This window comes from Hemitrygon akajei, chromosome 17 (assembly GCF_048418815.1).
Source record: "Hemitrygon akajei chromosome 17, sHemAka1.3, whole genome shotgun sequence".
Taxonomy (NCBI): domain Eukaryota; kingdom Metazoa; phylum Chordata; class Chondrichthyes; order Myliobatiformes; family Dasyatidae; genus Hemitrygon; species Hemitrygon akajei.
This window is the reverse complement of record NC_133140.1, coordinates 48,591,113-48,607,016: the sequence shown is the minus strand read 5'-3', so window position 1 is coordinate 48,607,016 and position 15,904 is coordinate 48,591,113. Positions and strand designations below refer to the sequence as shown.

The 15,904-nt window shown below is 40.7% G+C and overlaps 1 protein-coding gene across 3 annotated transcripts in view; it reads right to left on the bottom strand.

The window, feature by feature from the left end:
- abcc12 (ATP-binding cassette, sub-family C (CFTR/MRP), member 12) overlaps positions 1-15,904 on the bottom strand; it is a 181,509-nt gene that overhangs the window by 28,589 nt on the left and 137,016 nt on the right. For all 3 annotated transcript variants that reach the window (XM_073070064.1, XM_073070063.1, XM_073070066.1), the window contains one exon: positions 6,057-6,257. In XM_073070064.1, coding sequence (XP_072926165.1) covers positions 6,057-6,257 — 201 coding nt within the window. The remainder of the gene's footprint in view (positions 1-6,056; positions 6,258-15,904) is intronic.

Below are 15,904 nucleotides of genomic sequence, written 5' to 3'. Positions count from 1 at the left end.
CCTGAAAAATTTACAAGACAAGACACTCCTTTTGATGTATTACCCCTAATGAAAATTAAAAGTCTCCCTAGTTTGGCAGAAATGATCCAAAGGGAAACCAGAAAAAAACCCCACTATGTCTCAGGTCTTCGTGGCAACACAAAATGGCGGGGATGTGCAGCAGAAATTCCAGTTCCCTCATTCTTACCAGCAATAGGATGAGGAGGAGGAGAAGATGGTGGTGCGACGCAGTGCGCGCAGCCTCTCTGGAGAATGGATATCTGTTACATGTTAAGTAGGGATCCGTGCACAATCCTGATTTGATGAAGGCAGACGTGAGAGCGTGGAGGAACATCTGGAGAAAATTCTGAAATGCCCGCTTCATTGCCTCTGCTACTGTGCGGTCTGGAATCTCTGGAGGAGAAGGCCTCCGAGACCTCGGCTTTGCTTGTTTCGGCGGCCGGGACGAGGTCGAAGGCGCTCGGCAGAGGATGGCACTCGGGAGGCTGTATCGGAGGGGCTGGTCGGAGGTTCGAAGTTTTCGGACGGATTCAGAGTCTGCCGTCGTCGGGTACTTTCCAAGGCATTAATTGTCAGTGCCTGGAAGTTTATAACAGGGAGAGTTTCTCCCTTTTGCTGCCTGATATCGGACTATTGGAGTCGATCGGGACTTTGAGACTTTTTTCTAAACCGTATCCATGGTCTGTGTCTATCGAATTACGGTATTGCTTTGCACTGCTGTAACTATATGCTATAATTATGTGGTTTTGTCAGTGTGAGTCTTGGTTTGTCCTTTTTTTATTTTGTGATATCACTCCAGAGGAACATTGTATCATTTCTTAATGCATGCATGCATTTCTAAGTGACAATAAATGAGGACTGAGTGTCCTCATAATCTAAAAAAAAACTTGCTCTTGACGGGGTTGCCTTACGGGGGGATTGAGAGTTGTTGTACCATCTAGGCTGAGAGCTGAAGTGTTGGAGAAGCTACATGCCAGTCATCTCGCTGTAGTCAAAATGAAAATGTCGGCTTGAAACCTTGTGTGTTGGCCTGTGACTGGTCAGCAGACCAAATGGCTTGCCATGCACTGGTCAGGATGCCAGCACATCCAGATGATGCCAAGAGCAGCACCTCTCCATCCCTGGAAATGGCCTGCATTGTCCTGGCGGAGAATCCATGTGCATTTTGCCAGACAATTGATGGGCAGAAATTTCTTGCTATTAGTGGATGCAGCTACAAAGTGGCCAGAAATGTTCCCAGTAGCCTCTGCTACAGTCTCACACACTTTTGATGTGTTGAGAAGCCATTGACACTGACTAAGTGTTCCAGACACTTAGACGGTGATATTGGACCAGAATTCATTGCAGAACAGTTTCAGTCATTCCTGAAAAGGAATGGTATGCACCATACCACAGGGCTACAAAAGGTTTGTCCAGAGTCTAAAGCATGCACAATGTCAGCCGGACACATTACACTATCACTGAATCAGAAGCTCACCAATTTCCTCCTTGCATATCACAATACAGCACACTCCACAATCAACATCTCACCAGCTATGCTCTTCCTGGGTCATCCTTTGCACTCATGTTTGGATCTCTTCAATCCCAATCTCAGAAGGGGTAAGCAGGACAAACTGCTGAGACCAATTGAGGGCTTCTCAAACAAGGCGGTTTGATGTTTCACTCCTGGACATGCAGTCCTCATGAGGCACTACAGAGGTGATCAAAAAATGGGTTCTTGGAAAGATTAAGGACAGAAGTGGACCACTATCCTACACAGAGGAGATTGTGTTTGATATCATCTGGAGACAACACATCGATCATTTCAGGAGAGCAGAGTCAATAGTTGGAGAAGAAAGGTATCAAGAGCTGTCAAAGCCACTTCCTGCAGTCCCAGAATCATCTCCTGGAACCACCAGTGATGAGACCCCTGAACCTGAGATTGTTTCACAGACACGATTTTCACCTGCCAAGGAGAGTGACCATGCCCACCCCCCCACTGTCAGGAAGATGTTATCCCACAAGAGTAAGAAATCCTCCATAGTGATTAAATCTTCAGGTGTGAATGGGACAATTTAAAGTTTACTATACTGTGGATGTTTATAGAGTAGTTCTATTATGTAGTATACTGCTTATACAGTATATAAAAGTAGAGATGCATTGAATATTGAGTTGGAGTTTGAACAGGGAGGCGTGTTGTGGATTTAATTTTTCAATTATTTATATTTACATAATAGCATAAATATATTGTTTGATTAAGCATTATTTTATTTACATAATTCATTACTGGTTATATGAAAAAGTATGTGAATGGCATACGTCATTATGCCATTATGTCATAAGTGCTTCACTAAAGTAAAAACAAATCTAGAGTACATGCATTATTCTTCCATCTGCATTTTTCTTTTACTTAATTTTATGTTTTGGAGTTAGAAAACAAAATACTGGTGTTGATTGGATTCGGGCTTCTTGGAGCTCAGGGTGCATCCATTGTGAATGTGATTGGTTTAATACTTTGGGGTAACGCGATTGTGTGCTCACATGTTTGAATATATAGAAAGTTTGATATCACAGAAAAAGTAAAGATGATTATATTATAGAGTCCAATGCCATGCTTGCTGACTTAAACAAAGTATCTGCTGACTTAACTGATAACTGGAAACAGTAATGTTTAATCTCTTGCTTTGGTGGAATCATGTGACAGACTGTCACATAATTCCATAAACATTCCTTCAGGACAAAACATTGAATAGCTTTACCTAGAAATTAAATACAAAGAAGCAAGGGGAAACATTCAAAAATAACATGCATTTGTGTCATGTTATTAAAATAATGAAGTATTTCTGATACTTCAAAAGAACAAAAGCTTAGAAAATTTCTTAACAATCCATGTTATGAGATAATTTGATAATTTAATAGAATAATGTCAGGTATTTTAAATGAACCCATTAATGGGGGAGAGAGTATTCGGAAAACAGGAAGAGATTCTAGGTCTAGGGCCAGGGCAGAACAGGACACACATGCCAAAGGTGAGTAAATGAATTCAGGGTTAACAAGAAGCCAAAACTAAATGAATGCAGAGATCTCCACCATTATAAAGATAAAGAGGATTTAGAGATAAGGGGGGGAATAATAAATATGAGAATTTTAATATTGAGAGATTGACAGGGATTGAGGACTGTACATTCCGACTGTGTGGCGATAAAAGCACAACAGCACCTCTTTCACCTCAGACGGCTGAAGAGGTTAGTCTACAAATCCTTAGGACTTTCTACAGGGGAACAACTGAGAGCATCCTGACTGGCTACATCACTGCTTGGATTGGGAACTGTACATCCCTCAATCTCAGGACTCTGCAGCGAGTGGTGCAGGCAGCCCAGCACATCTGGAGATGTGAACTTCCCACCATTCAGGTGTGTAAAATGGGCCCGAAGGATCATTGGGGACCTGAGACACCCCAACCACAAACTGTTCCAGCTGCTACCATCCAGGAAACCGTTCCACAGCATAAAAGCCAGGACCAACAGGCTCCAGGACAGCTTCTTCCACCAGGCTATCAGCCTAATTAATTCATGCTGATACAGGTGTATTTCTATGCTATATTGACTGTCCTGTTGTATAAATTATTTATTACAAATTACTGTAAATTGCTCATTGCACATTCATACAGAGGTGTAATGTAAAGATCTTTAATCCTCATGTATGTGAAGGATGTAAGAAATAAAGTCAATTCGATTCAATTGAGAGTCAATAGACACAGAGATGACTGGTAAATGGGCCAATGCAAGTTGGGATAAATACTGCAGAGTTTTTGCAGATCTCTAGTTATTGAGGAATATAAGGTGGAAGTAATCAAACCCAGAAGTAAAATCTTTGACAAAAGATTGCAAATATGTTACCCAGTTCCAAACAATATCAATTTTACCTGAACCTAATTGTTATCCGGAATATTGTATGTATAATGGAGCAATATTTATAAAGTTAAATATATGGGTTAAGTTGACAGTTTGCTCGTCTGTGCAGTTCTGACTAGTCATAGCTGTGCTGAATTGCTGCACTGGCAGAAGCTTACCACCCATAACTACTGTACTTTCTGGTAATCGGGCCACTAATCAATCTGTCATCAGAGGTTCCAGTGAGGGCTCCTGCATATAGACCATCAATCACATAACTAAAATATAGGCCATTGCATGGTGTGGGCAGCTTATTAGAATCAGACACTGCCTTCAATTTTCCGTCCATTGATTTTAATGTGGCTGTGGTATTTTACAATACAGACTACCGCAATCAATGGGTCGCCATTACTGTCACACTGGCTCTTGATAAATGAACACGATACAGGACTAATGTATCTTGCAAACAGTGGAAAAAATATTGATCGATTGGATTTAATTGACAGGAAGGTTTATGCAATCAATAGAAGGAATACTTCCATTAAAGTACATAACTACTTTGTGATTAAGGTGCTGGGACATTAAAGATGCTCAATATAATTTCTGCAAGAGTTCTCCCACCAGAGCTAGACATTTTGATGAAATTAATAGCGGCCAAATCCCCGTCTGCCACTCTTCAATGAAGATATTTCTCCTAATCTTCATTCTCAAACCTAGTTTTTACTATGAGTTTCTGATGCCTGACACTATTCACCCCAAACAGGAAGCACCTGCTGCAAATCCTTGTCAATTCCTTCAGAATGCCATCTGTTTCTATGAGATACCTCTGATTCCTTTAAACTCTCGTGTGTGTTGGCCTGGCCCACATAGTCTCTCATTTGACCAGCCTGCCATCCTGATAATTCTTTGCAGCACTCCCTCTGCTGGAGTATATTTTTTCTGATATAGGAAAACGAAGCTCTAAACAATATTCCGGGTGCGATCTGACAGAATCCTAAGTAATTAGAGGGAGGTGTCTCTATTCTTGCATTCAAATCGTCTTGGAATAAATGTAACACATGGCCTGATTTCTGCAGGGGCCCAAGCACAGATATTTAAAATGCCCACGGGTGAGGTGTTTGAATACTGGAGGATTGCTAATTTTGTTCTGTTGTTTAAGAAGGGCTTTAAAAACTGAGTAATCATAGACTTGCGAACCTGATGTCAGCCATGGGTAAATTATTGGAAGGTATTCTAAGGAACAGGACATATAAGTATTTGGTGAGACAGGGTCTGATTAGGAATGTTAAATATGGTTTTGTGCATGATAGATCAGGTGCAACCTATCTTATAGAGCTATTTTGAGGAAATTAGCGAGAAGGATGAAAATTAACAAGAAGGTTGAAAAGTTTAAGGGGGTTTTGAGGGGAAGCTTCTTCACTCAGAGAGTGGTGCAAGTGTGGAATGAACTCCTAGTGGAAGTGGTAGATGTGTAGCCACTTAAGAGAAGTTAGGATGGGTAGATAGATAGGATGGGTTTGTAGGGATATGGTCCAGGTGCAGATAAATAAGACTAGGCAGAAGATCAGGTCAGCACTGACCAGCTGGGTCAAAGGGTCTGTTTCCGCACCGTTATGCTCTGTGACTCTCCAACTATTTAATTAATTGTTGAGCCTAGTAATTAGTATAGAAATTCACCATTGTTTCTTCTGAACATAAAAAAGAAAAAACAGCCATGTTTCCCAATCACCCAACTAATTCTTGATGACTATAGTACACCCAAACAGCCTGCAAGTTTCCTGCTGATCAGAGAGACAGAAAGGACTTGGAAAGGTTGCCTCATGCCTGACAACCATGATAGAAATATTTTCCGAGAGTTGACTAAAGGAGTGGACATGACCTGAACAGCCTATTCTTATTCATTTGATCCCATGAAAACTCCCCGATGAACCACTGCATCCTTAAGAGATCTTATTTTCAACATGGTAAATATCATGAAGTACAGAAAATTGATCTATAAATAAAATATCTGAACCTTTTGCCACAATGGCCAAAACTTTGAAGTCTGTCACACACTTTACAGTTTATTGCCTTTTAACCACAATAGTTTCTCATATTTTTAGACAAAAGATTGCAATTCGTTGCATGAACTTAAAATCCTAACATAGTATTGGAAATAACTGAGATATAATAACATAATCTTACCTTATAAAAGACATTATTGTGTAGGGTAGAAGATGCCTTCAAAACAAATTTAGTGAAGAAAATTCCTTTAATTATGCCCAGAATGATTACACCAACAATGAACATTCCATAGATCAGTTGATAGAATTCAAGGTTTGGGTTGTTGGTGATACTGGTGCAGTCCCATGCAGTGGTGTTATTCCTTTGTGCAAGACAGTCAGGCTTTAACAGATAAATACATGGCAATGTCAGAACTAAGTAAATGTGAGACAAACAGACAAAAGAACTTACTCTCCTGAAGCAAAATAGAGCTAGTGCAGGATATCACTGAATTCTGCCCACAGAAAACATCGTATCCCAATGCACCCCAGCTTGACATGGCAACTGCGCTGCCCAAGATCACAAGAAATTGCAGAGAGCTGTGCAATACAGGTCAGAATATCCCAACAGCCAGGCTCTCCTCCATACATTTTCCTCACTTCTACGTTTTTCAGTGTCTCAGAAAAGCAGCCACCTTTATCAAAGACCCCGGACATTCTCTCTTCACCCCACTCCCAACCACCTTCCCACCAGACACAAGATACAAAGGCTTGAAAAGATTCACCACCAGGCTTAAAGACAACTTCTATTGTACGGCAATAGATGCCTCAACAGATTCTTGTATGATAAACATGAACTCTTCACCTCACCATCTACCTCTTCATGGACCTTGTACCTGATTTCTATCTGCACTGCTCTCTCTCTGTAACCATACATGTAACACTCTATTCTGCATTCTGTTATTGCTTTTTTCCCTTTTAACTACCTCTTCTTGAAATGATTGGTATGGATGGAACCTAAAACAATGTTTTTCATTATGACAACAATAAACCAATGACCACTTATCCTTATTTTGATCTCGTCCAACATTCTAGGGACATGTTTGAGACAGTATGGGCAGATGCTTGGCTAGCAACATTTTACTAATCTGTTTCAATCCAGCAAATCAATAAATAAAACAGAATCAGAGAATCTTTGTACTCTACACCTATATTTTAGTGGCATTTTTGATCCTTCCCTATGTAATTCCCCAAACTGCGACCTTTGGATTAAAAAATAACTCTCTTAATATTGACTATTCGTTGCTGACCCTGGAGCATATATTTATCCATGAAATATCTCTGAACCTTTTCCCTGATATAAATTCTCCTGGCTTTGTTTAGTGCTTGGTGAACTGGATGGACATCCATCATCATTACAACTGCCTCAGGCTCCATGCTTTTATTTACTGCAAACATTTTAACCTATTTTTTCACATTTGTTACAGCGACCAATGGAGACACTAAACTGTAATTGCAGAAATTATTCCCAGTGTTATCATACGGAGGCTTTTCTGTTGTCAAAAAACATGAAATATCTTTGTTTGCAGTACACAGAATATTCTAATTAAAGGGTGTGTTTTCATTTATATGCCCTTCTATTCATCCTAAGAATTGTGGAACAATAAAATAAGGTGGGAGCATTTAGCCCAAAAGTCCAGTTATCAGGAAGCTTATAGAATCAGTGGCCACTTTATAAGGTACCTCCTGTGTCTAATAAAGTGGTCACTGAGTGTAAGTTCACAGTTTCCTGCTATTGTAGCTGACCTACTTCAAGGTCCGACGTGTTGGGTGTTCGAAGATGCTTTTCTGCACGTTACTGTTGTCACTCAAGGTTATTTGAGTTACTGTTGCCCTCATTTTCCGCTGTCCTCTCTCATTAACAAACCGTTTTTGCCTACTGAACTGTTGCACACTGGATTTTTTCCGTACTATTCTCTGTAAACTTTAAAGACTCGTGTCCATAAAAATCCCAAGATAACAGCAGTTTCAAAGGTACTCAAGTCACCCCATCTGGCACCAACAATCATTCCAAAGTCAAAGTCACTTAGTTCACATTTCTTTCCTATTCTGAACAACAATTGAACCTCTTGACCATGTCTGCATGCTTTTACGCACGGGTCGCTGGCACGTGATTGGCTGAATAGATATTGGCATTAATGAGCAGGTATATAGATGTGCCTAATAAAGTGCCCACTGTATATACTAATCAGATCCATGCCCCTGTTTTCTTCCTAATACTATAGAGGGAAATATCTCAAGTTTAAAAGTAGGTCCATGCTTTTAGCAGCTTGTGTCTCTGCTGATTGAGCTGTAGATTCCATATGTTTTTTGAACACCTTGACCTGCCTCCACTTTCACAGATTTGTGTACATGCACTCCAGGATAACTTGGTTCCTGTAGTTCTTTTTTAGCATTGTGGCATGGACTAGATGAGCCAAAGGACCTGTTTCTGTGCTATAGCGCTCTATGACTGTATTGCACAATGTAATTTATATTGGCTCTCTTCATTCCTGCAATCATTGGTACAATTTCACACACTTAAATGCATTAAATTGCATCACATTTTGTATCACATTTTATGAGTACTGAAAATGAAGAAATGGATATTTCTGCAAACCTATTTATGGGGCTTTATAGTCAACTCCCCTCGACAAACTGGATCAAAAAGGAATAAATGAGTAGCAGGGCATTGGTTGTCATCGAGTTCCCAAGAGTTGCTGCTATCTTGAATCCATTCTTGTATCAGGCAGCCAAGAAGAAAATTTTTAACCATTTAAATAAGCTGCAAAACTAATTTACTTTTCAATTCTGCCCTTCTGGAAGTAACCCCAGAAGCTTTTCATGGTTTTCCTCATGTGGTGCAAATTTGAGTAACTGGTGTACATCATATGTATTCCCAACATCTTTTTGTTCCCATTCCTTGCCCAGACTCGTATGTTCCAGGTAATGCAGTCTCCCTATTCTTCCCACCAAAACAGAGCACCTTACGCTTATCTGTATTTAACTTCACTTGTCAATTACTTGGCCATTTTGCAATATGGTATATTCATCTTATTTGTTTCTGTCATGTATTGACTAGCCCTCAGCTGGTTACAAGGTTATGTCCCATGTTTTTGAGTCCAGACTCAAATCATTGTTGCTAACTGTGAATGCATCTCCTCTTAACTTATAGGAGCCATTTCTGCTTCTTTTATTACCTGTTCAAAAATTCAATAATTTCGGTCAAACAGATTTTCCCATTTGAAATAGATAGATAGATAGATAGATACTGACTCCTTATTATTCTAACTTCTGCTTCTGAACATTTTTCTCTCACTCAAAAATGATTCCATAATTCTTCCTCCCACTGCTATTAAGACCGCTCGAATATTCCAGGAAATGTTTCTATTCCTATTCTTAAATTACATGTATCTCATTTGTATTTCTACCTATCATGCAAATCACAGTTGGAGACAGCTGTGGCTCATGGCATCGCCATCTGCACAGGATTGGAAGAAGCTGCAGAGGGTTGTAATTTCAGCCAACTCCATCATGAGCTTAGCCTATGCACTTCTGAGGGCATCTTCAAAAGACAATGCCTCAAAATGCGGCATCCATCACGAAGGCCCCCACCACGCAGGACATGCCTTCTTCTCATTACTACCATCAGAGAGGAGGTTCAGGAGCCTGAAAACACATACTCAACACTTTAGGACAGCTTATTCTCCTCTGCCATCAAATTTATGAACAGTCAGTGAGCACCACCTCACTAATTTTTATACAAATTTCTTATTGGAATTTATAGTATATTTCATGTATTGCCCTGTACTGCAGCCATAAAGCAGCACATTTCACAACATACTGTCAGTAGTAATAAACCTGATTCTGACCCTGATTCAAAATATGTTTATTACACATGTCTTCCGTGTGGTCCTGATACATAGCCACAAGGTTCTCAATACCATCCCAAATACTTCTTGACCGTGAATGTCACGAGCTTGAACTTCCCAGCAGGTAGTAGGGACACTAGACCTCTGCAATGGAGATTTGATTATATGCTTGAATGTTTATTTCTGTCTAGGACATAGCTCAGAATAAAGTACCTGTCTGGGGAGTGTTGTGCTGGGCATGTGAACAACATAGTGGACTGAATGCAAGTAGGGACTCTTGCCTGGCAGACCCCCGACTTACGAACATTGGCTCACGTACTCTTCCCATGATTTTGAAGACTTTTATCGTTTCATTATTCACCAAGCAATATCATGTCTACATGCTCGGTGGTTCCAATAAATACCGAAGCAAAAAGAAAGCAATTTAATGATTTAATCCATCCTCCATTTCCCCATCAGTGCCTCATGTTTTGTCAGGTGTGTCCCCATAATGGTCTTATTCCCATTCCAATATATCTTTAAAATACCTTTCTGTTTATGCCCCCTGATAATTCATAGTCTTCATATTTAAAGTGGGAGTTACAGATAAGCAACAAGGACATAATATCAGAAATGTTGTTTCCTCCACAAAAATACTTTAGTGAGGGAGAAGCTTTATCTGGATTTTAGCAGCCTCTAAGAAGAAAGAAAGGTTGAGTTTTTTCTACCCCTATGTGGTGGGGCAGGAGGAAGAAGGGTGGCTACAATAACATCACATCTTGTTATACATAGGTCATGACAGAGTTCAGCCTCTGTTGTTAGTAAGTGCCCTGTTAATAATCTACAATTTGTGGATAGTTCATCTGCTATTCGCTAATAAGGCAGAGCAGTGGAATGGTTTAACCTTCTTATGCTTTTCATGGGATCAATTGTTTAATCAATTTACTGTACAGAAGATACAGTGAAAGTACATTCTTGTGTTATTGCTATACAAAGATGAAATCCCATACTTTACAAATACATTTAATTTTAGGAGAATAACTAGTTTTAGTACAACAAGCAGAAATGAAATTTCTGTGTTTTCCAATAAAGTTATTCAATTAATATGTTGGCTGGATCTTTTTGGCTCTATATTGTTTAAAGTAAAATTCACAGAATAGAGTCGGAGAGTTCTGCAGCTCTTTGGCCCATTTGGTCTGAGCTAAGCTGGTCTTCTGCCTGGTACTATCTCCTTGCACCAAGTCCACAGGTGTCCATACTCCTCTCTTCCATGAACCTATCAACCTTCCTTAAATGTTACAATTGAACCCACATCTATCATTTTCATTAGCAGCTTGTTCCACACTCATACTTTAAATGAAAATGTCCCCCCCAGATTCTTTATAAATATTCCACCTTTCACCCTAAAACTATCACATTTAGATGTTGTCTCCACCAACCTGAGGGGGGAAGGTCTTCATGTATTTACCCTATCTTCACTTCAATCAGTCCGCTGTCTAAGGATAAAAGGCAGGAGCGGGTTGCGGCAGCATAATGGACCTTTGACCAGATGCTAATTGCCGTTTGGGATTGATTGGTAAGAGAAAATTAAAGAAAGGCAGGAGCAAGCACAATGGCTGTCATCTGAGTGGACAGAGTCAGTGTCGTGATCTTAAGGCATTAGCTCTTCGAGGCTTCAGAGAAGAGAGGCTTCACTCAGAGAAAGCAAAGGAAAAAAAGCTCTAGTTTTTTTTCTTTTTTTCTTTATATCTGCTCAGCTAGGACAGTAGAGATGCCAGGTAGGTTAGTGAAATGCTCCTCTTGCAGGATGTGGGAAGGCAGGGGGACTTCCACTGTCCCTGACCACTAGAACTGCGAGAAGTGCATCCACATGCAGCTAACAAACCATGTTAAGGAGTTGGAGCTGGAACTGGATGAACTCCGGATCATTTGGGAGGCTGAAGGGGTGATAGACAGGACACATAGAGAGGTAGTTTTACCCAAGGTGCAAGACACAGGAAAATGGGTGACAGTCAGGAAGGGGAAAGGGATGAAGGAGCCAGTGCAGAGTGACCCTATGGCCGTGTGGTAAACTATGTATACCTGCATGGACATGCCCCTCTGCTGACTGCTCCTGTGGCTCCTCCCACAGACCCCTGTATAAAGGCGATTAGGGCACTGCTCCTCCCTCAGTCTTCAACATGGTCGTGCTCCCTTTTTACTGTTAATAAAAGCCTATTGTTCACTTCCAGTCTCCTAGAGTTATTGACGCTGCATCAGGCCATCCCCCCAATAACAGTTATATAACATTGAATACTGTCGGGGGGATGACCTAACAGAGGAACGTCACTGTGGTGAACTAGATATACCTGTCTGACTGCTCCTGTGGCTCCTCCCACAGACCCTGCTGACTGCTCCTGTGGCTCCTCCCACAGACCCCTGTATAAAGGCGACTGTGGGCTGCTGCTCTCCCTCATTTTCCCCAGGATGTAGCGTTGTTTATTCTTCCAGTCAATAAAAGCCGATATCTCGCTTCCTAAGTCTCAGCGTGAGTTATTGATGGTGCATCAGTCACAGTGGTTGGGTCTCTGGCACTAAATCTAACTCTGTGACTCAGAAGGGAAGATAGGGAGAAGAGACATGCTCTGGCGATAGGGGATCTGTTAGTTAGGGGAACAGACAGGAGGTTTTTTGGGCAAGAACGAGATTCCCATATGGTATGTTTCCTCCTAGGTGCCACGGTCTGGGATATCTCAGATCAAATCCTCAGCATTCATAAGTTGGAGGGTGAACATCCAGAAGTCGTGGTCCATGTACATAAACAGAGGCAGTGTGTAGTGATGAGAGGCTGTTGATAGGGCAAAATTGCAGTCAACAGGATAAGTTGCAATGTAAAAGGCAGACAAAGTGGAAAAGGGTGAATACAGGACTGAAGGTGTTGTATCTGAATGTGCAGAGTATACGGGATAAGATAGATGAACTTGTAGCGCAGTTGCAGATTGGCAGGTATGCTGTTGTAGGCATCATGAAATCATGGCTGAAAGATTATAGCTGGGAGCTTAATGTCCAAGGATACATGTTGTATCAAAAGGCAGGAAGGCAGAGGGGGCAGCATTACTCTGTTGGTAAGTATGAAATCAAATCATTAGAAAGAGGTGACATAGGGTTGGAAGATGTTGAATCGTTATGGATAGAGCTGAGGAACTGCAAGGGTAAAAAGACCTTGATGGGAGATGTATACAGACCCCAAGCAGTTGTAAGGATGTGGTCTACAAATTACGATGGGTGATGGAAAATGCCTGCCGAAAGGGTAATGTTAGAATAGTGACATGGGATTTCAATATGCAGGAAGATTGGGAAATTCAGATTGGTGGTGGATTACAGGAAGGGGAATTTCTAGGGTGCTTGTGGTTGAGCCCACTAGGGGATCAGCTATTCTGGATTGAGTGTTGTGCAATGAACCAGTATTGATTAGAGACCTTAAGGTAAAGGAATCCTTAAGGGTAGGTGATCATAAGATGATCAAATTCACCCTGAAATTTGAGAAGAAGAAGCTAAAGTCAGATACGTCAGTATTACAGTGGAGTAAAGGCGAATTACAGAGGCATGAGAGAGGAGTTGGGCAGAATTGATTGTAAAAGAACACTGGCAGGGATGGTGACAGAACAACAATCGCTGGAATTTCTGGAAGCAATTCAGAAGGCACAGGATATATACATCCCAAAAAGGAAGATATATTCTAAAGGAAAGATGACACAACCATGGCTAGCAAGAGAAGTCAAAGCCAACATAAAAGCCAAAAAGAGGGCATATAATAGAGCAAAAATTAGTGGGAATTTAGAGGATTGGGAAGTTTTTAAAAACCAACAGAAGGCAACTAATAAAGTCATTAATAAGGTAAAGATGGAATACAAAATTAAGCTAGCCAATAATATTAAAGAGAATAGCAAAAGTTTCTTCAGATATATAAAGTGCAAAAGAGAGTCAAGGGTGAAGAGTGGATATCTGACCGTTGGAAACAATGCTGGAGAACCAGTAATGGGGGACAATGAAATAAGTATTTTGCATCAGTCTTCACTGTAGAAGACACCAGCTGTATGGTGGAAGTTCCAGGTGTCAGGGGGCATGAAGTGTGTGAAGTTACCATAACTAGAGAGAAGGTTCTTCAGAAACTGAAAGGTCTGAAGGTTGATAAGTCACCTGGACCAGAATTCTGAAAGAGTTGACTGATGAGATCGTGGAGGCATTAGTAATGATCTTTCAAGAATCACTAGAGCCTGAAATCATTCTGAAAGACTGGAAAAATGCAAATGTCACTCCACTCTTCCAAAAGGGAGAGAAACAGAAGAAAGGAGACTAAAGGCCAGTTAGTCTGGCCTCAGTGGGAAAATGTTGGAATCTATTATTAAGGATGAGGTCTCAGGGTACTTGGAAGAACATGATAAAATAGGCCATAGTCAGCATGGTTTCCTCAAGGAAAAACCTTGCCTGACAAATCTGTTGGAATTCTTTGAAGTAACAAACAGGATAGACAAAGAAGAATTGGTTGATGTCGCATACTTGAATAGTCAGAAGGCATTTGACAAGACGCCACGCATAAGGCTACTAAACAAGCTACGAGCCCATGGTATTACAGGAAAGATTCTAGCATGGATAAAGCAGTGTCTAATTGGCAGGGGGCAAAGAGTGGAAGTAAAGGGAGCCTTTTCTGACTGGCTTCAGGTGACTAGTGCTATTTCACAGGGGCCTGTGTTGGGACCACTGCTTTTTATGTTATATGTCGATGATTTGGATAATGGAATTGATGGCTTTGTTGCAAAGTTTACAGATGATATGAAGCTAGGTGGAGGGGTGGTACTTAGACAGAGTAGGTGAATGGGCAAAGAAATGGTAGATGGAATATAGTATCAGGAAGTGTATGGTCATGCACTTTGGTGGAATAAATTAAAGGGTTGTCAATTTTCTAAATTGAGAGAAAATACAAAAACCTGAGGTACAAAAGGACTTGGGAGTCCTTGTGCAGGTTTCCTTAAAGGTTAATTTGCAGGTTGAGATCTGTGGTGACGAAGACAAATGCAATGTTAGAATTCATTTCAAGAGGACGAGAATATAAAAGCAAGGATGTAATGTTGAAACTTTATAAAGCACTGGTGAGGCCTCACTTGGAGTATTGTGAGCAGGTTTGAGCTCCTTATCTTAGAAAGGATGTGCTGAAACTGGAGAGGGTTCAAAGGAGGTTCACGAAAATGATTCCAGGATTGAATGGCTTGTCATATGAAGAGTGGTTGATGGCTCCAGCCTGCAGTCACTAGAATTTGGAGGAATGAAGCCGGTTGAATAGTGAAAGGCCTTGATACAGTGGATATGGAGAGGATGTTTCCAATGGTGGGGGAGTCTAAGAGCAGAGGACATAGCCTCAGAATAGAGAGACATCCTTTTAGAATGGAGATGAGGAGAAATTGCTTTAGCCAGAGAGTGCTGAATCAGTGGAATACTTTGCCACAGGCAGTTGTGGAGGCAAAGTCTTCATGCGCATTTAAGGCAGAGGTTGATAGATTTTTCATTGGTCAGGGCATGAAGGGATACAGGGAAAAGGCAAGAGATTGGGGCTGAGAGGTAAATTGGATCAGTCATGATGAAATGGCGGGCCAAATGGCCTAATTCTGCTCCTATATCTTATGGTATTATGGACTATCTATACCCCTCATAATTTTGTATACCTCTATAAGATCTATCCTCATTCTCCTGCGCTCCAGGGAATAATGTCCTAATCTATACAACCTTTCCCTGTGATGCAAGCCCTCAAATTCCACAACAACTTTGTAATCTTTTTCTGCACTGTTTCAAAATTATTGATGTTTTCCTGTAGGTGGGTGACCAGAACTGCACACCATATGCCAAATATTTTAGTGGAAATTACAGATGCAAAGATACTTCCTAAACAGTGAAATTCTTTAAATAATTCCAAATAATCCTGTTCAATCAGTGGTACAAAGTTTAAGCATTGTTCATGTCCTTAAATGGGTTATGTACAGTGCAGAGAAAAGGAAGATGGGAGTGGAAAATAATTCTTCCAGAGTACTGCAGAACTTTTTTTTTTCAGATATTTACCATTATATTATCTTCTAACAGTGGGAAATTGCAGATATATTATAGCAGATGCATAATAGAAAATAATTTG